At 40.2% G+C, this 26559-nt stretch overlaps 2 protein-coding genes across 7 annotated transcripts in view; one reads left to right on the top strand and one right to left on the bottom strand.

Annotated features, from left to right (window-relative positions):
• Positions 1-23425, bottom strand: part of OSBPL9 (oxysterol binding protein like 9) — a 57882-nt gene extending 34457 nt beyond the window's left edge. For 3 of the 4 annotated variants that reach the window (XR_003572422.1, XM_027894277.1, XM_027894298.1), the window contains exons 1-3: positions 23288-23425; positions 15086-15136; positions 10895-10973 (exon numbers count right to left, since the gene is read on the bottom strand). Coding sequence is in view for 3 of the 4 variants with exons in the window: in XM_027894277.1 (XP_027750078.1) it covers positions 10895-10973; positions 15086-15136; positions 23288-23398 (241 nt within the window). In the remaining variant the exon portion in view is untranslated. Of the gene's footprint in view, positions 1-10894; positions 10974-15085; positions 15137-16212; positions 16266-23287 lie in introns of those variants that run through there. The other variant, XM_027894287.1, reaches the window with a different exon arrangement.
• Positions 23320-26559, top strand: part of EPS15 (epidermal growth factor receptor pathway substrate 15) — a 66823-nt gene continuing 63583 nt past the window's right edge. For 2 of the 3 annotated variants that reach the window (XM_027894263.1, XM_027894225.1), the window contains exons 1-2: positions 23329-23431; positions 24561-24667. The gene's annotated coding sequence lies outside the window, so the exon portion shown is untranslated. Of the gene's footprint in view, positions 23432-24560; positions 24668-26559 lie in introns of all 3 variants that reach the window. The other variant, XM_027894235.1, reaches the window with a different exon arrangement.

Here is a 26559-nt window from a genome sequence, read left to right as displayed (position 1 = left end):
GAGGGCTGAGATTCCTATCGGACTTATTTGTTAAGGAGTTCAGAGGAACTATTTTTAGGTTATACTGAAATGTACTCTCCAGCTCAAAATGCTTTGTTTCAGTGTTCCCTTTCTCACTCTTATGTTTCCATTGCTTTTATTCTTTGGAATCTGCAGCTCAAACCTATCCAGGTTTGAGACCACAGGTCTTCAAAATAAGTCAGTTTTTCTACACTCCCCAAAGAAAACAGTATCAAGATAAACACAGTGCATTATTTACTTCAGTATATATACACTAATTATGCCAAGTTAACAAAACCATCAGGAAAGAATTGACAATGTATGTGAGAGATAGGTAAGAATGTCTTTTTAATACAGAAATTCTCTCCAAGCCTAACCAATGAGGAGGCCTCTCAAAGCAGTGGGGCAAAACTTCCATTACATACAAAGTAAAAGTAAAAGTTTAAAATCTGTCTAGGTTTTTTTCCCCTAAAAATACACGTTTTTCCAGATACAAGTCAATCCCTAGTTATTGTTCTTTTAAAACAGTAAAGCATGACCAATTGCCACAGGTATTCTGGTAGCAATGCCATTAACCTGCACAAATTAAAACTAGACATAAGGGAAAGTGGCTTCCCAAAGTGCTTTCAGATGCACAGAGGAAGTCTGCAGGAAGAAGTTAAAGTAATTAAATGCTACTTAGAACAGCAGGTGAATAACTTTTCTGCAGGGACTGCAGCAAGTATTAAAAAGCTGGATTTGCCATCTGTAATACTCTCAAAAGCTCACTGGAAAGAACTTGTACCCACCAGTGATCTGTACTTTAATTGAGAAGCTGAAGTAGGTGCTGAGGACAAGTGTTTAATGCAGTGAAGTCAGACAGGATGGAGGGACAGAGGCCCTGTGAACCTTGCCCAGTGACTGCATTAGACCAAATACATTCTGCAATGTGCAAATTGTAATTTTTTTTCCTCATTATGTACACACTTGCACACACAAACACCCTGCTCTTTTTGCACAGAATAGCTTACTATTTAATTTCAATTACTGAATTAGTCAATTAGAATCAATTTTAATGCTTATTAGTTTATTTGGTTCTGCTTACCAGCTACAGGCCCCTTGGCTTAGTCTTGCCAGACATACTAAGTTGATGCATCTTATACCAGTCACTACATATATAACCTGTGTCATTTATCAGTATTTGAGATGTATCAATGCTTCAACTTTTCAAAGGTGTGTTCAAAGTGATAGTGGTTAACATATTTCAGTGTGTGTAAGGTTTCTTGGGTTCGTTTATTTTTTTGTGGTTTGGGGTTTTTTTTATCTTACTGGAGAACTGGGGAACTGAGGAGCTCCTAAGTAACTCCCAGGAGACAAAAATCCCATGTTGAAGGGGTTTTTTCCCACGATTATTGAAACTAAAAAAGAAACAATTAAGCTGCAGACCAGTGAATTAATCCTTGTACTGCAGCAGAATTCCTGTGATCTTCCATACTGGCAGCAAAAAAGAGGTCACTGTATTAGCTAAATACTAATCTCAATATACAGTAGCCCATTAATAAAGGTTATCACATCATGACTTGTATCTGAACCCGCAGCAGAACAGAGAGGCCTCACAGCACCAGGGGAGACCTACAAACCAACCAATCCCTACGGCTCAAACACGGACCTGACCTTCCCATGCTCATAAATAAACTACATTTTTGAAGCTTTTATTCCTCTAATGACCCCCTTTATAGCTCTTTCTACCAGGGCTCAGCAGAAGGAGAAAAGCTGTATTTTTTTCCTACTATACTAGACACTGCAAACCTCTGGCATAGCATGATCATTCCTTAGGGAGAACAACATGAATCTCATCAATCCTGCTACTCAGGCCACGATAAATCCAGGAACACTGCCACGGGAAGACTGCTTACTGCACAGAAACACACAGCAGCAGAACCATTTAAGCACTCTCTGTGCAGAACACTGGATTAACTTTCAGACCATCCATCATCAACAGCAGATTCTCCTGGCTCTCCTCCATAGACTCCTTTAAGAAAACCACGGAGAAAACAGCAGGATGCAGTTTTTAGTAAAGCGAACTGCGAGAAAAGTTACATTAAATCTAATCAAAATGGCTGCTGTGAGATGAGGTGCAAGTAAAAGCTCCCTAATGGTAAAAGCAATTTAGAACTGAACAGCTGCCAAAAGATCACTGATGAAAAAAAAAAAAAAATCAATGGACATTCAAAAAAGAGATTAGCCAACACACTCAGAAACAATTTATGGGAAAAATCTACACACAATGGTCAGAGATCATTATCCACCCATCTGTAGGGAAAGCTAGGTATGCAAGCTAGTTTTCATTTAAAGAAGGCAACTTTGGCCAAAGGAAAAGCTCTAATATCTTTTCAGGTAAAAAGTTAGTGCTGTACACAATAAAATATCCACTCTGCATCTGCAAATGCTGGAGGCTTTCTTCAGCAGATAGGGGAAAAGAACATATTTTGGATAAGGCAATTATTATCTAGTCCAAAGAATTACACTAGTATCTGTGCTTATAAAAAAATGGAGGAATGATATCTGGTCCCTCCTGGCACAAAATGTCTAGAAAGAGAAGGGCAGGGGGCAAGAGAGAGAAATAAGTTGCTTTTCCCCAGGCTGACTCTAGAATAAGAGTATGACAAAAGACAAATAAAAAACACTGAGACATCTATGTAAGAAATAGCAGGAACTGAAAAAACATAAAGGTGCTAGTTCATCTGTTTATAAGTGATTTTATAATGTATAATGGTTTTAATGTTAATTAGAAATTACACAGAGGAGCCCACTGCACCACATGAATATTCATTGTGGTTCTTAGTCTGAGGGGTTAATGCAAGAATTACCTGGTCAGCTGAAATTCAAGTTGTATTAGGACATCAACTATCCACAAAAATAGCAGTGCTATATCTGCAGTTGAGAGGACACAAGCACTCCCTGTGCTTTTCTCTTTTTTAAGTGCCAGAATTATTAATTCACTTTTTACTGCAATTTAACAGTGCACATTTGCATGTGGAACAAGCTAAATCCACACAGAGCTGCATAATCACTGCTGTATGCAAGGGACTGGAATCATTAGTGGCTGAAATACCGCAAATTTACTGTGATTAGGTCAGTCAAGCTATTTTTACATTTTTTTCAGTAGAAATAGCATTTATGAGCTAGATTACAGTTTGTTCCATGTGCTTAGCCCCTCACTCCTCTGTGTCTATGGTGCATCCTTTGAAAGGCACCTGTATAATTTACTGTGACATCTCAGGCATATCTGAGACAACCACGGGGTGTTTAACATGATCACAGTCCTATTTATGACTAATTCAGTGAAATACACTTGAAAAGCGTGTCACGGCATTACAGTGAGTTTGATGACAATATTTTTAAAGACGTGCATTTTTTGTGATCTGCCTGGTTGAGCTTATTCAAAAGATATTTTAACATCTGTTTTATACTAAAAAAAAATAATCTGAAGTGTGTCCTAGAGGTGCTACAAAGAAAGAAAAGCAAGGAGAAAATCATAGAGTGAAAAAATTACTAAAACCAAGAATGATTGCTTCTACTGAAAAATTGCTGTAATTCAGAAGAATTGTGCTTTAAAACTCCCTTTTGTTTTACAAAATAGCCCTTTATCTCTGAATTTCCCGAACTGGCATGTCAGATATGGCAGGGACTGTAAAAGGTTCTATTCTACGAGGATAAGAAGGCAAATGAAATGCAACTACATTAAATGCTCTCTGCCTCTATTAATTTCCCAAATAGAGAATAAATTTTGTAATTTCGAGTTCCTATAACATTTATGTTGCTGTGTAGAGATTATATGTGTTTATATAACGTATACCAAATGTTAAAGCACAGCATAAAACAGATTACTTTTTCCAGCCTAAGCTTGATGGCATCCAAAGATTAGATATAAACAAGTTAAACAACTCTGCTCCACGACACAGCATTTCCCACCAGCATTTCTAGGTCATGCACAGCAGTACTTGGAAGACAGAATACACAAAACATATCACCTCAGAATCAGCATACTGGTGCTTTTTTTTGTGTATTCATCTACATGGGCATTAGGATGAAAGAAAAACCTCAAGAACTGGTAAAAAAAAATATCACTAGATTACTTACAAATACATCACACTCTCAAAAAATGAAATGCATGTTTTATTTTCATTAACTGTGACCTACTTACAGGCAGAACTCAGTAAGAAAAGTCTATTACACCCACAGAGTCAATAGAGTCAATTATGCAGCCTTCATTCTCAAAAAACTTCCACTGATTTGTATGCAAAATTCCTCTATTTTCTCAGCCAAGTGCAGAACTAATGTAGTATCTTTACACACAAATAACCAGATGATAGAGATGAAATTCTGGCTATACTGAGATCAATAGGATTTTTGCCACCAGCCTCATTGGAGGGAGATTTTATCAGTAGTGCTCAACGAGGTGGAAAAGTCACGCATCAAAGGACTGTTCCATGACTAAATAAATTGCTTTTTAAAGTCACTGAAAGGCCTTTCAAACCATAGAAAAACATGCAAGATGAAGCAGAATTTCATACAAGCCTACCAAAACACTACAGTTTCATTGCTTACAATTGCCCTTCTGACACACACAGCTCCCACATCTGTCAGAAGTTGAACCTTATTTCCTCTGTATCATAATTTTGCAGTTGTCGCAATCATTGTTCTCCTTCTGATGCTATTCTCCACTTACACATATGAATTAACCTCTTTTTGTTCTGTAGGTGTCTGACCAGCCTGATCTCCCTGTCCCTACAGAAGACTCCTGTGCAGTCACAAGACACAAAGTCAGCAGACTTGCCCAAAATAAAAGCATCAAAAAGTCTCCCATGTACAATGCGTTAGTGAGATTAATCTGTGATCTCAAGAAACCAATAAACTGCTCTTTCACTGTTACCTGAGCTCAAAAGATTTTTTAGCAAGCTTTATGATCAGCCCATAAATGTACCTTTGGGTGGAAAGGTATGTTTACACACCTTCTGCGTGACAAAGGAAATACACCATCAAGTTGCTATTAGTACTCTCTGGAAATTCATGCACAATGTGTAATTTTGTAATTAAACAATTCTCAGCGTGGGACAATCTGCAAGTATCTGTTTTTTCACTAGAGAATAATATTTAAATATTAATAACAGTAACACTAAATAATATTTCATGTGGCATATTCTGTGAAAATGGCATTTAAGGTATGTTTGGATTTATAATCAATCACAGAACCACAGAATGGCCGGGGTTGGAAGGGACCTTAAAGATCACATCATTCCAACTCCCCTGCCATGGGCAGGGACACCTTCCACTATCCCAGGTTGCTCAGAGCCCCGTCCAACCTGGCCTTGAACACTTCAGGGATGGGGCAGCCACAGTTTTCTTTGGGCAACCTGTGCCAGGGTCTCACCACCCTCACAGTAAAGAATTTCTTCCATTGCAGATCACATTGATAGAGCTCAAAAACTACTAGTTTGAGGTAGAAACCATATTTTGGCTTGAACTAAAAAAAAATTGAAATAGAATAAGAAAAATAGAGTCATCTTCTTAGCCAGTAAAATAGCTCTCAATTTAACAGATTAAACTACTTGGAATTGCTCCTTGGAATTTCTTGTTAACACCAAAGGAAATGAGTGTTTAACCAGTGTCCTTCCCGTCCTTCTAGTGAGACCTTTTCTGACCATTTCTCCCCTTCCAAAATAGTTGCTGTGTATCAATAGATACAGTTGAGATAACAGACCCATACTGATGCCAAAAGTAACAGCAATAAATACACTCTTTCTGCCAGAGAAAGGAAAAGAGAAAGCAAATGGATGCCTCACACAGACACTGTTTCAAGGTATTATTTCTTCGCTATTCTTAATACATTTTGAAATCTGCAACTTCAACCTCAAGAAATGGAAACCCAAGAGGTGTTTATGTATGACCATAACAACTGAGTGCAGAGAGTCCCATTATGGGATACTCAAGTGATGATTAGAAATCAGACAATTATGATACAGGATGCTGTAGGTGCAAGAAGGAGCTGCATGAACCAGGAAAAGCACAATCACGCACCGCCCTCTATGCTCTGGTCACAAGTTCCAGCTGCTCAAAATACCAGTGTAATAACTACATCAATAGCAAAAAGGGGGTAGATGGAAGAGAGAGAGAAGGACAGAAAAATCACTGCAAAAGCTCTGTTTCTGCAGTATTGCCAGTGAGAGGAGGATGAGGCAGCCCAGAACTTTGTGCAGCCCAGACCCGGTCAGGTAAAAGGAGAAGGACAGGTGGCTCAGCTTTGATGTAAATGTATGAGGAGAAGGCTGGAAACTTTCTCTTAGCAGAGCTGCTCATCCTCCTCTGCAATATAAAAGCATAGCTGAGCACAGCACAGAGGAATTCACTGTTTCAGCATCACCAGAACCCTAAAAGACCCTGAAAATGTAAGCTTAGGACAAAGGATGTGGTCACAGCACTAAACATCACTGAGGAAACCAGCACAGACCAGGATTTCACACTAAAATCTCCCACTAGGCATTTTTTTTTTGCATTTTAGGCATTTAATATCAGATTAAAAAGTTCTCAAAACCTTTTTGGGGAAAAGGTTGCAATTTCTGAATCGTTATTTAAATTGGGTAATGTGAGAGACTAAAGTGCCTCTTCATCCCACAAGGGCAATCAGTTTCCTGTCATCTGTTTGGTGGACAACGTCAAGGTTTTGTAGAAGACCATAAATATTGACTATTTCCCCAAGTAGTGGTGAAACACAGGTATAGAACCATTATAATTAAGTTTGATACTTAATGCAAATCCTTAAAATATCAAATTCTGATACTGCTCAGCAACTAAAGCCTTTGTGGACCCCAGTATATCCTTAATAATAACTGTCTCCCACATCAACAAAAGTTCCCTGCTTTCGTAACATTAAGGCCTCTTGCTGTGCATATCTCCCTTTTTCCTCAGCTGAGATGGCAGGCAGACACAAACCAAGCTAAAAACTGGGGAAGGATGGGAAAGAAGGTGAAATGTACCTTCAGCAGCTGACAGCTTTCATGTACCAGGAGAATAAGTTGCACAGCAACATTCATGCTTCACTTCTCAGATACTTTTGTGGCAGGCACAGGAAAGGAAAGACAAAAGCTAAAGCAAAATCATCTCAGATCAATGCACTGGACTGCTTCCAATCTTTCAATCCTTTATTACACAAAGCAGGAGACAAAACTGATTTGCCTTCCAAGGAACCGTACTGCAAGCTGTAAAAATAAAAGCTGGGTTTTCAGGTAGGAGTTTAAAAATCTGAATTCCTTTTTCCTGCACACAAGGTGCATTTAGTGAAGGATTTCAGTCCAAATAACAGCTATTATGGCTTCAGGTTAGATAGCAAACCAAATATCAGGAAGAAATACAAGAATAACCTTGCTGGACTCTCTTGAACATCATGTTCCCACTTCTGAATTTAAGCCACAAGCATCCCAGTGAGCAGAAAGAACAGCTAAGTGATATGAAAGAGAGAAGAACTGAATTTCCAAATGGAAAGAGCTCACAGTTTGGTGATGATACAAAGATGTCAAAAGGAAAAAAAAAAAAAAAAAAAAAACACAAAATCCCCACAGTGTTTGAAGGTTATGGAATATGTACTACAACAAGCAAAAATATATTATCAAGGAAGAGCTTCTGAAAGGAAGGTAAATTCAACTAAGAGCATTATTCCTAATGTCTTATAGCAACTTGAATGGATTTTTACATCTAATCTGAACAAACCAACGAGGGAATGCTTTGAGATCTACCTAATTGAGAAGCCTTTCAAGCAAACTAGAAAACTGGATATACAGCATGACCAAAGGAGGACCAATTGGGAGATAAAATACATAACTTTTAAATAAGTTTTAAAATTTCTGAGGTCATTCTGCCTCCATTGCCCCTCCAGTGTGAACAAGTATCAATACAGCTGTCCATAACAATAAAATAAAGGGGAAAAAAATCTGCTGGGCACTCTGGCAGACCTAAAGTTAAGCTGACAGTAAAATAAAAACATCCTGTTTGTTTTATTGTCCATATCTATTCAATTCACTTTTTTCCTTTATAGCCAGGTAATAAATAAATGGATCCCATTTGGGATGTACCTTGTCATCATTCAAAACCTACACTGTATTTGTAATAAAAACTTAATTTTTACTAATGTTCAATCCAGGGGCGGCCACTAGGAAGCACAGTTGAGAACAGAAGAGAGGAAGGTTGTCACAGGCAGTGATAAAATATGAACTATACACCAGCAAGACTCAAAATTTATCACTACCCAGCGACAGGCAAATCTTACTGGGAGATGCTGGAGATTTAGCACTTTGAAAATTCAGTTACACACATACACATTTGGGATCAACATCCATGTGAGAAGCTGATCAGACACTTTAAATGACTTATTTGCCCTTCTCCTCATTACTTACATCTCTAGAGTGTTAGTCAGACGTGCACATTAAGATATAACCAATTAATCCTGTACTAAGATTTTCCTTCTATCCCCAAATTCCAATTGTATCACTCCCTCTCAGCAAAATGTCACCAATCAGTACTTAAAGTCTGAGTGAATAAAAATAGTTTTCTTTTGGAGTCTGAAAGAAAAACTGGTCCACTGCAGATGGGACCCTAACTTAGATACAGATCAGCAAATCTTTGCAAGCGTGGATTTTTGAAGTTCTGTTTCTTCCCAGTGAGGGTCCAGGTTGTTTGGATCCCTGGCTGACTTTGAGAATGCAGGAGGGCAGTAAGGAGGAAAGAAGTGACGGTGCCTTTAAAAAAGTTGCCATTTCTGCAGCAGTCTTCTCTTGTACAAGACTTCTTTTGTAAAGGGTGAATGTATTTATAGCTATGACTGTCCTGCAGGAGAAAAGCTCTATCTGGATCAGGTATAAAAAAAAAAAAACTTAAAAGAAATTGTTAGGAATATTGTATGTTTTCTTGGATTATTCCCAGAATCTATCCTACATGACCTCTGTAGTCTCAGCATATATTTTGTAGTACTTACATTATTACCCATTCACCATTCCTGACTGACAGTGACCTATATTTTGCATAAGTTACAGCCTGTGTAACACTGAATTCATTTAATATCATAAAAAAACATTTTGCATAAATATGACATAAGGGTTGCATGAGGTGAGAATACATTTAGAGTGGCTGTAAGAACTACAGATACAGTTCTACAGAGCTTTTTTACACTATAATATCTCAGCACTAACATTTTACCTGTCTTTTTACATTTTTTTGCAATAAAACCACGTATATTAACCCTGTGCTTCTACCATTACAGTTTCCTGGATATCAGGGACGTTATCTTCACAATATGCTCACAGAAAAAGCACAATACAGAAAACAGTGTACAAGATCTTAGCTGTACATTAAAAGAGCACACACAGATCCTAGGAAATGCAGAGAAACTGAGATTATAAAGCACAAGATGTTACATGACAAAATTGGTGCTCAAAAATTATCAATATTATTGAGAGTAGAACATTACTTGTATCATACACTATCAGTTTTAAGACATCTGACCATCCAAAGGAGAATACAGCAAAAAACAAACGAGACCTATTAAAAAAGGTCTATCTTAGTAGCTAAAGAGGAAAGATTTCTAGATTTACCTGTATCGAGTTCTCAAATATTCAGCAGTATTTAGCTTCATAGCACTGAAAGACTGCACTAGTACAGCATTCCATTACTGCATTAGCAATTAGCTTGCATTTTATCAGCTATCCTTGGGAACAGTAGATTTCAGTCTTACTGTGAGCTCAGCATTATGAAGGTATGTTTACAAGGCTTAATGCAGTGAAAAGCCAGACAGCAGCAGCATTTAGGAAGAACCATAGCACAAGGAATACAGAAGCCAGTGACAATACGGTATACAATTAATATTTATCGTTAGAAACAGTCTCACAAAAACAACAGCATTAATGACAACTCCCATTTGCAAAGCACCGACTTAAAAATATATACAGTACAACATAGGTTATAGAATTATTTCAATTTATATATTTTTTTTTAATATCACTGTTTAAATGCAAATGTGCCTCTTGGATATTAACAATTTTCGGCTCCACACAAAGCAATTAAATGATTTAGTCACCGCACTTTAGAGGAAAAGCAAAAAGGACTAACAAATGTTAGCAGCAAAATATTTTCATCACACTTCCCCGGCATTTTAACATTCAGAAGGCAGAAGTTCTCCAGGCAATATTAGCACAGTATTTTGCCCTACTGCTGCAGATACAACAATTTAAGGAGTACATAACAATTATACAGGACCTTACCCTTTCTACCGGTGAGCCATAGCATGCAATGACGAAACATAGCAGTGGCAGATGGCATTGGTGTTAGGAAATGTGAATAAAAAGATAATAGCAGAGAAATGGTGACTGGCAGACAAGACACAGAAATGTAGATGAAATGAATGCAAGCTGGTAAATCTTGCAGCAAAGCTCCACCGTTAAGCCAAATGTTGCCTCTAGTCTCCTCATAATTGAGCATTAAGTTCTATTTGGATACAAACTGCAACCTTCAGACCAGTCTTGATTCTCTTCATACAGAAATGCATAATTGTATCTTGATAGCGAAGATCAGAAACGTTTTGTAAGCGAAACCCATAATCAGAAGCACATTACTTTCTCCCCTTGAGTGATTTATTCTTTACATTATTAATCTCCAAATCCTGCCAGAGCTACAGTCTCTTTCTAGCACATATGTATCCACTGCAGATGTAAATCCCTGCCTAACCTGCAGCACCCCTGGATCCAGAACGTTCTCAGTGTGCTCATTCATGCTGCTCTGTTGCCAAACATTTAAAAATCATCCATCAAATGCAAGTGGAATCTATTATAGGAAAAAAAAACAAAAACAATCTCTTCTTTCAGCTCACCCTGAAAATGGAAGGTTTTCTGATCAACAGTTATTGTGAAGGTGCTGTCGTCCTCATCGTCTATACCAATCACAGCTCCCTGTGAAACAAAGAACAAAATCCTGATAAGGCAAGCAGTGACATCAGCAGCACACACTCTATCACTACACCACTGGAATTTAAAAAGCTTTGACAAATTAGAGGCAAACTGAAGACAGTAAAGAGCAGAGAGATTCTCTGTTTAGTCACAGGATGCAGTCAGTTCTTTTGGAGAATAAAATTTCGGTCGCAGAAAAAAAAAAGTAAAGGGTCATAAAGCTGATTTTCTGGATAATAATATGCACCTTTTATTCTTGTAATGGTTTTATGCTGCAGCAGCTCTCTACTACATTTCAACTTACATTTTAAAGAAGAGTGGGGAACAATATTTTATATGTGCTTTCCACATATAAAAATAATAATTCCATAGATACTCTACAAAAAGAAGCTTTTGACCTGATTTTATCTGCCACTCTGTAATAAAAAATAAATCAGTCTAGCAGAATGAATTTGGTCCATCACATCATGTCACTGGTACACTGCATGATCTAATTTTTAGTTCCTAAATAAATATTAACAGTAAGTAATCAGGATATATCAAAATCAACTAGCTTTGTCCTCTAATTTTTCATGAAGTATTAGAAGGAAATGCAAATAAATTCCAGAGTAAAAGGCCATCTGTGCTTAGCTATTTACAAATCTACCCACATTTTCCTTCCCACCCCCACCCCCAACATTTAATAAATAACAGTTTCACCCAGGAGAAGATGACACTGAAGAAAGAACCATTCCAGGCATCTGACAACTCCAATAAATTACAACGTTTAATTCAAAAATCACCAGTGGGTTTACTCAGTTTCTCTTGTTCTCCCCCTCCCACAAAACAGACAGACATCACTGGAAGGTGCCCATATTTAGAGGGTAAATTCTGCCCTTAGTCTCGGAGTAAACAGTGAGTAGCAGTACTACCAGCACCTGGGAGCTAATTCCAAGTAGTGCTTCAATTCACTCCCCCAGGTGTCACACAGCAGGGTCAGGTATCACCAGGCTGGCCAAAATCTAAGGATTCTTTTCACCCAGAGTTGGGGACAGAGGGATCTGAGTCAGTCTTAACCCACGCACATTCCTCAGAGCCCCTACCTGAGGTCTGTGGCCAACAGGACCAGCTCATGCATGGCTGGCACTACCACAGGCCCCACAAGACAGAGTGGCAGGAACAGGTTCTGTTTTAAAACAGCACCAATCATATGGAAAGGATAGCTCCAAAATTAGTTTATTTCTTCCCTCTGCTGCCAAAAATGTACCAATTAACTTCTCCAAGAGGATCTTCCATATAGGTTTTTCATAGACATCTCTGGGTTCACTATAAAAGAGGCCCCTAAAAAGTGTACCCAAGCCAGTGTAATTCTGAATATTTTTAGTGCCAGGACATAACAACCACCAGATGACCAGCCATTACATTCAGAGACTATCTGGAACCTGTGCAGTGTGCCAGTGACACAGCATGATGGGCCAGATTCATTTTGACAGAATCATCTGGGTTTTATTAAACATACCAATACCAAAAAAAAAATGTCTGGCACTTTAATTACATGTTTTGGTATGCAATAAATCTGAATATCACTGCAAGTTGTACAATATCATTTTCCTCAACAGTTGTAACATAGAATGGTTGAGGTTGGAAAAGAGCTCTAAGATCATCAAGTCCAACCAGCACCACTGTGTTCACCTCTAAATTATATCAGCAAGTGCCACACCAACACATCTTTTGAACACTTCCAGGGATGGTGATTTCACCAGTTCCTTGGGCAGTCTGTTCCAATGGCTGACCACCCTTTCAATGAAAAAATTTTCCCTAATAGCAAATATAATCCTCCTCTTGAGGCCATTTCCTCTCGTCCTGTCACTTGTTACTTGGCAGAAGAGACCGACCCCTATCTGGCTACAACTCCTTTCAGGGAAGGTCCCCCCTGAGCCTCCTTTTCTCCAGGCTAAAGATACCAAAAGTCTGTAAGTCAGACACCAAGAACACGAGCAAGATATTCTCCCCAGAGAATACAGGTTAAACTAATGTAAGGCTCAACACAGACTGGGACAGCCAAGTCCTGCCCCATCCTAAGTGTGGGAGAAAACCTGTGACCTCAGCACAAACCTGCCCCAACTGCAACACTGAGGCAAAGGGGCTGAGCCAAAAGCACAGAAGATGCTTCTGCTGCCATGCAGATGACATGAACAAGACAAACCAGAGTACAAGTTTAAGTGTATATTCCAGAAAACTTTAGGACTTAAGCACAGTGCAGACAACAGAGAATCCTCTATAAATGCACCTTTCTAAGTACACTATGACAGTCAACAGAATTTGAAGATGAAGCTTCAGGCCTATGATATGTGTATCAAGAGCAAAAAGGTGAGGCACAAGCTTTAAAAATCCATTCAAGAGAAAAGGATGTATTTTAAACAAAGTGCTCAAATTACACGTTTGTTTATGTTCACACCTACAGTAACAAATCAACAATTACTCTAAACAGAAAACCTCTTCGATAGAATTTCAGACTGCAAAAGCCCATCTGTTCAGCTATCAGTATCACTGTCATCTGCCAGAGGAGCTGCTGCACAAAAGCAGAAAAAAGCAAGATTCCTTCCTCCCTCACTAAATAAAGCCCCAAACCCCACACATATTCAGAGAAAGGCTGGGGGAGTCAGTAAGTCTTCAGAAAACTCCAAAGAATAATTTGTGATAAAAGAGTGGCAGATGGGGGAAGATAAAGGGATTGTTTCATGTTAAATACATATAAAGATGGTTCATGCAATATTGAACAGATTGTTCACTTTTAATATTTCCTAAACTGGCAGGCTCAGGCCAACCTCCACACTGACAGGCACACAGCACTATTAAAGCAGACATGGTTTTTCAGACCAAATTTTTCTGCTCAATGCAGAAAACAACCTCGTGAATATTTGGGAATGTCATGTTCTACACTATGGTTTGAGTTTACATTACTCTTGGAGACATACTAAATTAAAATATCATTAAATTAAACAAGGGAAAGTGCAAAAAGAAAGTCACCTGGAACGCAAGTGAATGGAGATTCTCTGAGTCTCAGAAGACTGCAGATACCCCTGTATTAGGGCCACAGAAAGACTAGAAAGGAGTAGTGACAAAAGGAAGGAGCAACTGGAAGATGCAGAGTTCTGCTGCAATACCCATCACAGTGTTGGTCACACACAGAGCCCCCTCCCTGAACTTCTCTTACTTCAAGACTCAAAATGCTCCCATTCGTACCCATTATCCTCCTGGCTCCTTCCCCCTGTTTACATCAGCTCTTCACAGGGCTGCAGCATGCTGGAGCCAGAGATTCCATGAGAAATGGGAAAAAAAATATAGGCAAAGGCCTTGTGCAAGAAATATTTTCAGCGTGTGCATGATCACAAGACAGGAACTGGGCACGTGCAAAGACACCGCAGCATTCCCACCTCACTTCAGTGCTGCCGCTTCAAGCTACAACAGCAACACTCAAGGTTAAATGTCCCAAGCTTAAGTGCCTCAAAGAGGTAATGCTCAGCTTTCCCAGGCTGCATCTCTCTACTTCTTTCTCTCCAATCTGTATCCACTCCCAGCTATGTTTAAAAAACTTTGCCAGCACCGTTGTCCCTTCCCTTTCCAATCCTCCTGTGTTTCACTGAGCTCAAGCACAGTCAGCTGGCAGGCCTAAGGAGTGTCCAAACAGGGAGGATGGAGGACAAAGTAACAGAAGAAAGGCAAATAAGAAGGGCAGAAGGAAGCAGTTCCACAGTGACTCCTGTAGCACAGAACAGTATGTATATACATGTACAATATATATATATACGTACCTCCACACACAGAGAAATGAGAACTGCAAGCAAAAACTTTTTCATTATGTGCTATTATTAACCCATCTTACTCTGTCATAGAATGTTTTTTAATACAGCATAAAATGTATAAGGTTTCTATACACTATATAAATTATAGAGCATAATTAGCCCAGCACGTCACTTGACCCCTTATGGTTTCTTTCTTTAAATACTTTCACTATTTCAGTATTTTGCAGAGTCAGGAATAGAGCCCAAACCTCAAAAGTCTCCTTGCAGTTCTTTCCATTAGGAGATATTATACACAGTAAGTCATTAAGTACTGAATAAAACAACACTTACCCTGAGTCTAACACACCCTCGGCGTGAGCCTCTCATCATTTTGTCTTTTGACTGAAACAGAAAAAAAAACAGATCAGTGGGTTAACAAACACAGTAAGAAGAAGAAAGTTATTCAAAGAAATGGAGAAAAGGATAAAGCATTTTTGCATAATGTTTTATTGACTGATTAAATGAGGTGCAACTTCTGTTACCACAAAGGCTAGTTTTCCCACAGAAATGCACCATGTTACACAAAACTAATCCTTAAAAAAATAAGAACACAATATCCCTCTTCAAGAAGTTTTCTAGATACCATCAAGAAATACTAATAAGATGCAGTCCACATCTTTATAGAAAGTAAAATCAGTGAAGAAGTTTAAAGGATTTGGGAAATATTAAAAATGAGCAGTACACTGATTTACATCTTCCTCCTTTCTCTCTTGCTCTCAGAAAAGTGTCCCTAAGAGAAAATCCAGCTGTGCGAGCAGAACTGCGCAAATGGAATTATATCTCCGTCAGAAAGTTTCCCCAATTCACATCCCTTTTATGCAGATACAAATTCCATTTTTAGACAGGTTTCTATGCCTGCTTCCCAGTACTACAGCCCACTTTCATTACCACAGTTAGAAAAGTTATGTTTAAAGCCAGTTAAGCAGTAATAGCCCAGTTTAGAAAACAGGATTCCCATGTCCACAACCAGTGCTCAAACCTGTAGACTAACCTACCTTGCAGCTAAATTACTGAATCTCTTCTTTAGTATCTGTTTGAAGCACTGGGAAAAAAAAAACCTCACCCCTCCCAGCCTCCCAAACAGGGAATTCTAAACAGCCAACTCTCTTCTAGCTTGAAATTATGATAGTTGAGCTTTCAGCTCTTCCCACCACTGACTCAGGCACAGTTGTCAGTAACCACTGCTCTTGGGCAACAGGGGCAAGCCCCAAGCAGCACACACACAAACTATTTCAGCTAAAGAAGAAAAAGAAAACTTCCAGGTCATCCTAAATATTCCGTTTTCTAATAAACTTAAAACATCTGCTGTTTTTTAACTACACACAGACACACAGAGTTTTAATTTTTTAAATAAGTTACTTGCCAGCATAGCCTCATCTAAAAGGTAGTCCTGTCTAACGCAACCCCTTCTCTCTTACCATCCAAATATTCAAGCTACATTCTTTCAGGCCAGGAAAACAACAGCTGCCCCTGTCATGAACAGATTCTCTTGCTGTCATCTTCTGAAATATCCACTTCTTTACAACAGTATATTAGCAATTCCAGCAAGAGAATACATTGATATTATTATCATCATCAGACCTATTTTCACTGAAGCCATTAGACAATGAAATATTGTTGACATCAACAGAAAAAAAAAGACAGGACAAGAAGTATCAGTCTTAACAATAACAAATTATTCTTCATCTGCTACATATTTGAGAAATAGCTACAAGGAGGGCATAAAGCAGTCACAGCAAGTCCTATTCACTAAAGATAATGTAAAAATACTGCATTCAGGGCTTCAAATAATGTTTTTGTTGATCTCCCATTCAATTCAGGCTCTAATTTATCAGAGCTGTCTTCTGAATGTTAGAAACCATCAATATGAATCTACTTGTTTTCACATCAATATAGGTTAGCTGGTTAAAGTGAAATGGAAGTAAAGACCAGCAGTGCATCCAGAATGTATTCTGCAGATACATAATTTATTTTTAGATATCCAGAATAAAAACCTGCACATAGGTAAGACTTTTTGGAGGCCTTGCAGGGTTTTTTTAAAGCTCAAATCCAAGAAAAGGATCTAGTAACAAAGTTTCTCCAGTAATTTCCTATCACTAGAGTACACTTTCATTTTTTTTTATATATATTTTTTATGTTCACTGCCTTGAGAGTTCTCCTAAAATGGGAGGACACTTCTGAGAGCTTATCACTCCCTCTGGTGGTTTCTGAAAGAAATATTGGCATAACCCTAGCAGGAAAGAAAATATCTGGACTGAGGCTGCAACTCTGCAGCAGCTGCAAGGACCAGATCAGGCTGCCCAGATCCCACACACAATCAAAGCCCTCCCAGCTCCCTGTGCTGGGCACAGACAGGAGCCACATCAACAACAGCAAAGGCAGCAGAGGAGACATTCAGTTTGGTTTGATTTGGTTTAGACCCTCGACCAGGCAAGTGCAGGGAATTCCAGAGCTTGTCCTCAAGCAAGGGAAGGCAGAATCCCTGCAGCCCCCATTTCCACTGTGCAGGCTTGACTGTCAACCCAACGCAAAAGGTACAGTCAAAGCCCTCTTTTCTCTTGGACACCACATTTTAATGGAATGGAAATTAAATTTAAACATTATCATGTTCTTAGTCTGCAAAAAGATTCACAAGGTCAGAGTGTGGGCCTATATACTTACAATGTCACCATCTTCAGACAGAGTTTTACATGCTTGATAGCAATTATAATGAAGAGGTAAATCTAATTCATTTTACCTAAGTGGAATAAAGCACCCACCATTGCAGTATCTGAATTCCCTGAGCACTAAAGCACACAGCTGTCATCACACACAGTGCTGGATTCTCTCACTGGCAGACAGCAGGATTTTATAAAAAATACAATTCAAACAAGTTTCAGCTTCCCCTTATTAGCCTTTGGTTGAAATTAGGTTATCCAGTATGTCCTATATTTCATCAAGTAATCTTGGAGAAATAAAGCCATCCCATAACTGTTTTGAGGAATGATTTCATTTCATTGAATAAAATTTCATACAGCAGAAGGACATCTCTGAATGGCTAATAAAAAAAGCCATATTTTACTTTCTTTTTATATTTAAAGTTTTAATATGCAGCTATCTTTTCTCAGTGATCAGTTTTATAACCAGACAAAATTAGATTTTCCATAAACTTTCAATACACACTGTACTGATTTTGATGATAAAGGACTTGACTAAGTTACAAGCAGATAGGAATACAAGATAAATTTCAGCTGAAACTCAAATAAAAATTTGTAAAAATGAACAAAGCTGTACAGTATTACTCCAGGGCGAATGTAGGTATCTCCCAAAATAATATGGCCTTTATTGGTTTCTCTTTTACACCCACACAGTGGAGTTGATCACATTCAGAACCGATCTGGCACAAGGTACTTCAGGTAACCTACAACTTCTTAGAGAAATGAAAGCAATGTCTAGGTATACCTTAAAGAAAAACAAAAATAAAAACAAAACCCAAACCAAAATAAAATTAGAATCCTAACTCCCAAAGGCCCCCAGCCTCCCTTCATATTTGGAAATTTTACTATTTCTTTCATTTAAGTTTTAGCTGTTGCATGGAAAGCTTAAGGTTTCAGATAAAGCCCAGCAGCTGCTGTCTGCCTCCAAAAGTTCTGAAGTGCACAGAACTTGAAGAGGTGCAGTTGTGACTCACACAGTGCTGTCATGGAAATCGCTAACATAAGTACACAGATGAGCAAAACCACTTGGGACATTCATTTCCTGTTAGGGATGAAGAACCTGGAACAAGCTGTATTTATAAACAGAGATCTTTGTGGTTTAGCTACATCTACGAGAGAAGCTTTAGTTTGGATCACTTTCCATAATAGTCATTTTTCTCATCTAACACTAAGGCAACGCCCATTTTTTAAGCACAAATAAAGCTCAATAATGTAAAGACTTCACAGGCTGTTCCCAGCCCACCATTCCTTCAGCTCCCTTGCGAGGCACACGCCAGTCTCAGAGGAGGAGCTCCCTGAGCCCAGGGACAGCATCTCACAGCCATGTTGTTTCTGCAGCTAAAATTGGGATTTTTGTGGGTGAAGACGTAAAGCAGGAATCCAAACACCGCAGGGATAACTGAGGGTGCCACTGGGGCTCATTCAACCCCAACAGATGCCATGTATCTATGAAATAGGGAAGGCAACAATTTATGGGTCCTGGCACAGAAGGGCATAAACTGCTTAGAGAATTCTATGACAAATTAATACATGTGAGGCCTTAACTGAATAAAGATGTAAAAGATATAGCACAATCACAGGACTCTCCCTTCAGCCTCTCCCCCAAAAAGCACAGCTACAGACTTAACAGCCTATAGCAACAGCAGGAGCAGATGTCTGATCACCAGGCTGACCCTTTCAAGTTTATAAATATTATAATTCCTATTAAAAGAACATTCTGTATAATTCTAAGTTATTTTAAATGCAGCTTACTCATGAAATTGTCTCTCTCACATGACAATTCATTAGCTCATTAGTCTCAGCTCCATTTACAACCTGCATCAAGAACTTTTAAATACCTGTAATCTATTAAGGTTGTAGTAGATTACAACCTTAAATTAAGTTGTAACCTAACAACAACAAAAACTGATCCTCTCAATTGCTAGTGGTTTTATTCTGCACAACTAATAAAGAAAATATAAAAACATGCAATAAATGAGATTACAGATGCAATAACCACCATAAGTCAAATATCCATGAAGTTTTAAAATACTTTAAGGAACTGACCTTCCACTGTACTGGCCCTGGGTTTAGCACTGTTTGCACAGCTATGCCAGTTCTGCTTTCAATTTATTATACAATTTAAATATTTATTTAAAGAGTACACTTAAAACAAGAATTTAAATCAGATTTTCAGTGCTGAGTGGTTCTCTGGATTATTTCTGCAGGATTCCCAAGGGTTATCAAGTCGATAGCTGATGAGTATTTAAGACAGCACTTCTGCCAGAAAACACAAAAAGCAAATTGCATTCAATTCCCTCTTCCTCCCTGGCCATTTCTTTGTCTTAATGCTCTCTTCCAGCATGTCAACACACGTTTTCACACTGACATGCACAAAACAAGCAACAGAACAAATTCAGCTGAAAAAAAATACATCAGTACAAAGCTATTTTTCAGCTGGAATCCAGCTCATGGAACAACTTTACAGCTCCTGTGCCAGCAGAAGGCAGGAATGAGCCACTTCAAGACTTGTCTGCTAAATATTGTTAGTGCAGCCAACTACACACTGAAAAGCCACAATGCTTCAGGAGACTTTTATTTGCTATCTCTTCAAGAGAAAACCCTGGGGAATTCACAAATCAGAGAATACTGAGGGGAAGAAAGAAATAATTTGTCAAGCTATTGGTCAAACTGATCCAAAATGGCACAATGTCATTTATTTCATATTTTGCTCTTAAGAAAAAAAAAAAAAGTGACCATTTACTAATATCACACAATCATTTATTTGAGCAAAAACATGTAAAGAAAGCGTTTGGATGACAAGTCCAGATCACAGTCTGTGAAGTACAGAATTCATAAATACCTTGGCACAGATGTAATTTTCAAGCAAATTTGAGGATGAACATTTCTGTTCTGAAAGAGCAAAACCCATCTGAATTACAGAAGTGGGAACAAAGCAAATGATTTGGCATTGTGAAAGGCCTTTGTAAAACAGCTTGTAAATGCATGTGAGAAACATTTGCAAGTAGTACTTCCAGTGTTCACTGCAATACAAGTAAGTAGAGAGGAAGGAATACACGAATCAAAACAGAAATAAGTGTGAACATTAAATTCTCTGTTTTCTTTTCTGAGTCAGACTTGATGTAAAATCTTTTGCCTCGCTCCTTTAAAGTTCTCACCATGTCAGAAATGGATATTTAATTGAATTCATTTGCTTTTGCACTATATACTCAAAACATACTTAGGTTACCATTTACTCATTTTACCAAAAGACAAAGCATACCCCTTTTTTTTTTTTTCCCCGAGAAGTGCAATACGATTGCACAGTAATTCTGTTTGAACGTTTATTTCACATTAAGGGCATTTTTCTGCAGCCTATTTAAAGTATCTACCAAAAATGACTAAATACAACAGTGCAAGGACAGGCCTACGAAGAAACATATTTGTGGATCAGGCTCTGACGGAAAGTTCAGCTGCATCAGGAGTTATTACCCTGCATTTTTCCATAGCTCCCCTGCCAAAGGTTAACAGGCTGTTGGATCTGCTGGAGAAACTGTTTCCTGCATGCACAGCTTTTTGGATTGGAATGGGCTGAGGAGCCTGGAGAGGGGATAAGGAGGTACACGCTGATCAGACACCTGAAATCCCTCCTATCGGCAAAACCGTGTCCAGACTGCACGTCTGTACAGCCAGGGTGAAACCATCCCAGCCTACCCCACCCATGCATTACAGTCATGGGAAGGGCCAGACTGAGGCTCAAACATTGCCCACTCACACTCACACAGGCAGAGCAAAGCAATTCCATTGCTTCAGACTGAAACCAGCTCAGAGGGAACCCAGCACGTGGCCCTATGTGCCTCGGCAGCCTTTAATTCAAAACACAGTGCTGCATATACAGCCTCACAACAGGCTCTCTCCCACAGAAAAAAAGCCCCCAGACCTGCTAACATTCCAAATTTATGTTGTTTACGAGCTGCATAAACTGCCACTCAGGAGTTATTACTCTAAAGGTGAGGCTGAAGGAAACAGTATCCTACCATCTTCTCGGTGATAATATTAGTTCTTGTGAGGCCTGTGATCAACTGGGACTAAATCTGAGTTCTCTTTCAAGCCCTGCTCCAGCTGATCCTGCAGCCCTGGGAGCAGTCATGCCAGCACACATGAAGAGATGCAAAAGCAGATCTTTTGGCAGGCAGTTTTCAGCACCCCACACACCCTTAGGTACAAGAATGACTTCAGATGTCTGGAGAACGGCATGACAAGCGCTCCACAGACATATGTGCAGAAAAGACAGCGCATGGATGAGGAAAGCATTCTAAAAGAAATGTTAACTGCAGCCACTTCTCAGTGGTAAAGGTACATAAAGCAGAGAACATGATTTTATTTCTTGAGTCCAAATTGAATTTTTTTACAATAGGTAGTTAAAAAAAGGAACTAGAAATTCTTCTACTAACATTATACAAAATAAAAGTGTAATGCATATATCGGAATATATGGAGTTATAGGAAATAATGAATTAGAAGAATTTTTATTAAACAACTGAAGACCCTATAATGAAAGTCAGTGCTATAACCAGGATTACAATTATACACACTAGTCATCAGCAAATGTTTCTATTTCTGTAACTGAGCATTAAATGACTTTGCACCTTGGACTGCAACTTAGACCACACTCACTAATTCATCTCTGTCACAGTGCTGACATTTGAAGAGCCATTAAACAGCAACCATAAAAGCACTTTCATTTCTCCATCCGCATTCCAGGTCAGGGACTTCAAATGTACATGAACAAAATTATTTGCGAGTCTGCAACTGTTTTATGCCAGGAGCCTCATAAACTCCTGGGTATGGGGAGACAAGCTCTCTCCTTGGAATGCAGATTTAGGGATTCAAGTTTTATATGCTTCTGTATGAACATACCTTCACAGATAGCAGGATACTTCAAGTTATTTGTTGTAAATCTATTGCAGCTTACTATATGTTTAATTTGTACGTATTTTATTCAGGCTGACACACTAATTGCTCCATGAGAAGAAGACTTGGGTGCATGGATGTGGCTCACTCAGCCTTCTCAGTTCAGGGCGCATCCTCGAGAAAACGAATTTGTACCATTACAATATCTGTGAGTTATGTTAAAACGTGAATTAAGCAGCTGAACAAGCCGGCAAGGCTAGATCTGTCAGGAGTTACGCAGACAAAAAAAAAAAAAAAAGGAAAATATCGCCGTTTCTTTACACAGAGCACTTAAAAAGTTCGTGTTTGGAAGTGCCAAGTCCCGAATGGAAATCAGGAAAGCCTATCCGGCTCCAGGAAGCCCCTGCACGAGCCCCCGGGGACGGGCGTTGCTGGTCGCGGGAAGGCGGCCCCGCCCTGGGCCCCCCGGTGGGGCTGAGCCCCCAGACCGCGGCGGGGTCGAGCTCCCGCCGGACAGGGCGGGAAGCAGCGGGATCCGGCAGCCCGCGGCCACCCCCGCGCACGGCTCTGGGCCGGCCGGGGCAGAGCGCTGGCCACAGACGGCGGCGGGAGCGAAGCCCCGGAGCCGCCGGCACTGCCCGGGCGGGTCCCGCGGCCGCTCCCGCCGCCAACAATAACAGCGCCGCCCGCCCCCGCCGCTCCATCCCCGCAGCGCCGCCCCATTGGCTGCGCCCACCGCCTCCTCCTCTCCCATTGGCCGCGCCCGCCGCCTCCTCCTTCCCCATTGGCCGCCCGGGCGCCCGCACGCCCCGAGTCCCCTCCCCGCCCCCACCCTGAGCCCCAGCCGGTCTCTCCCGGCGCCTCCTCGCCCGCCCGGCCCGCCCGGCCCGCCCGCCGCCCCTCACCGTGTAGTAGGAGAGCAGCCCGGCGTTGTAGTCCAGCACGAACCAGCGGTACTGCCAGCCCTTCATCACGTTGGTCCATTTGCTCAGCGGGCCCTCCATGATAGACGCCATCTTAGGCACCGGACCGGCCCCGCCGCGCGCTCGGTGAGGGGAGCGGGGGAGCGGCTCGGCGGCCGCCGGGCGGGGAGGGGGCGGGGCACGCACTGAGGGGGCGGGGCCTCGCGCCACACTCCCCCCCGGGGGCGGGGCTTGCGCGCGCAGCGGGGTGGGGTCGGGACTGGCGTGAGGAGAGTGGGGTTTTCGATATGAGGAGGGATCAAATTTGGGGATTGAGGTTTGGGATTGAGATTTGGATTACGGGTGCTGCCTGAGGGATCCTACACCCGAGGGAGCGCAGCTTCCCCTCGCGGCCCAGGAGAGGGCTGTGAGGCAGTGAGGGCACGGCGCTCCGGTGCTGTGGATGTGTGAGGGCGGGAGGGCGTCACCCTGTCCCGTAAAACTCGTGGAACCTAATAGTTCCTTCTCTAGAGCACTTGACACCACTTGGAACCTTTTAGCTTCTCTCGTGGTTGTGCTTGTCCCTCTGCCTCTCGGTTGTTTCCGGACCAAAGCGCCTTAAGTGTTAAGGCGAAGTGGGCTTAACAGTGAGGTCTGAGGATCTTCCTTTGAAGGGACTGTGTGGCCAGACTACAAAAAACATCCAGCTCTTGAGATAACCTTTGGAGGGTAAGGCTTGAACGTGATACAGCTTTCCTGTGGACTGATCCAAGAATGTGGAATGAATTCCCCAGGAGCTACAGACAATTGCAAATCTGTTGTTCAGTGCGAGGCATGGTTTTGTCACTGATCTCTTCCGTCATGAGTAAAGAACTTGAGTTGTGCTTTAACATAAAAACTTCAAAGGACCTACAGGGATACTCGTGTTCCATCCTAGGGATCAACAATAAAGCAGCAGAAATAGTGCTTTTACCATGAGGTTTGTGTCATGTAGTCTTTAGAGACGTATCCATGAAAAAGGTTTTTTTCCTTCCCCACATGTAGCCCTTTTTTATTATTTTAATATAAAAATGCTTTTATAGTAGGGCTGAAGGAGCTTTAGTGTCTTACAACACTGCAACTTTATATTAAGTTAAAGTAAATTTAATAGAAAATCACCCCTTTTGTGAAAAGGAATCACTCAAAGGCAGTGTGCTTGATTTGAGAAAATAAGAAATATTTAGATTATCTATCTATCTATCTATAATATATTTCTAATTGTCTCCCCATTTTACAGGTCACATTGCTACTATTTTGTTACCGATTGGAATTAAGAGCATTGACTTTATGATGCCCCTTGGAGTCACCTGCTGGTGTGTTTGGGCACAAGGTTCCCAGTTTAAGGTACCTAACACACAATCTGATATTGAAACCCATCTTGTTAATTTAGATAACATTCTTTTTCAATCTGCATATGACCTTAGTAGTCTGTTTTGTTCTTTAATTTCACTGACTAAACAAAGCCTGGCTGCCTAGAGATTATACCCAGGCAAGCAAAACAAAAAACATCAGATGGTGCCAGAACATTACTAGTGCTGCCAGTTAAAGCTGTAGCTGGAATGGAGCTTTATATCTCAGATCACTACTTTGGCTGTTTTATACCACAGGAGTTGAAACAATGTAAAGAGCTCGTGTAAAAAAAACTTCTTGGCTTGGCTGTGTAGGCAAAACATCTGCAGTTAGAAATTGTCCATAGTCAAGCTTTCTATTTACCTTGGTTTGCCAGAGGATGAATTTGCTGAACTTGGGCGGAATATCTTACTAGTTCTTTGTTCCCTTTGCCTTTTTTTTTTTTTTTTTTTTTTTTGTTTGTGTGAGGGGAAATGTGCCAAAGATTTGTCTCCATTAGAAAAAACATGTATTTTAGTTAGCTCAGTTTAGCCAAACCTTGAAAACCCTAGAGGAGATGGAAAAGTTGTGTTAACAGGTGTTAAAGGGGAATTCAACTCAAGATTTCTTTTAGAAATTTAGTGTGGATATTCTCTTTAGGTAATTTGGCAGAGACCAGAGAATCATTGTTTTTTTTGAAAACACCCAACACAAATTAAAATAAATACGTATGAAATTGCCTATGAGTCTATGAGCATCCAGGGTACAATATCAGACAGGTTTATGTACTTTCAAGGCATGCCAGGATGCTCTGTCTTCTGTGTCTATCAGATTGCACCACTATGTACTGAACATGGATCATGAGGGCATTATTGAGGGATTAGGCTTAATTAGTTAGATCCTTCTGATAATGATTCTAGGGGCCCATTCAAATTCTTTTGAAAGATAAGTGCAACCATTTTAGTTCATTTAAACAAATCAACAAACTGAAATCAGCCACAACTGTGGTATAACCTCTCTTTATATGCTTTGTATTTTAAATCATCGGCAACAATGATTTTGAATAAAAAAATTACTTCCAAAAGGAGTTAGTGAGTAACTTCCTTAGTAGAAGAATTCATTTTGCTTTAGCATGTTCCATCAGAATCTGATCTGGAACAGTAACAAAGAGCTGTTATTTTCTGCAGTTATAGGCAGTTTTATTGTGATGTTCTCCATATTTGACACAACTTGAATCAGACCAGTGTATCTCCCTCTGTAACATTTAGTACTTACTGTCATCTGAGAGAATAATGTACTGCTGAGACCAACAGAACAGGACAGAAGGCAGCAGCTGTTACCTTGTTTCACACACTGCTCCATCAGCTGAAAATCTTGTCCAGCACCATCCTCTTGCAACACAGAGGTCTCAATTAAATTTTCCTGCCATGCTGTCCCAGCCATAGACAGGTTTCCTGACCAGCCACAGTGTTCAGTCCATAAAGTGGCTTCTGGAATACTCAGACTGTCCCAGCAGGAGTGTAGGGGGAAACCTGAGATATGCCCAATCCTTCCTATGTTTTGCAGGACATCCCAACTTGCACCCTACTTTTTAAGCTTCTTCTCTGACCTTTTCCTTTTCCATAAATTACAGTTATGGCTGTTACAGTGTAAATCTGTATGGTTGCTAGGCAAAAGGAAGGTACTGCTGATTGAAGTAAATACCAGTGAAGGACCAGGCTGGAAGGAATGGGAAGCAGAAGTATACTGCATGTCTGGTTCTTTAAGAGGGAAATGCTTTTGTGCTGTCAGTTTTCCTGACATTATTGCTGAACTAACTTTGAAGAACCTCTGTGATGAAGCTGTGGCTTGTGGGTTTCCTTAAGGGTGTCTGGGAGTGTGACTGGCAGCAGTGAAAGTGGCTTTAG

The sequence above is a fragment of the Empidonax traillii genome, unplaced genomic scaffold (assembly GCF_003031625.1).
Source record: "Empidonax traillii isolate 1590-97213 ecotype Southwest subspecies unplaced genomic scaffold, ASM303162v1 scaffold15:size5535645, whole genome shotgun sequence".
NCBI lineage: Eukaryota > Metazoa > Chordata > Aves > Passeriformes > Tyrannidae > Empidonax > Empidonax traillii.
The sequence above is the reverse complement of the archived record's forward strand: the minus strand, read 5'-3'. Positions and strand labels throughout refer to the sequence as shown.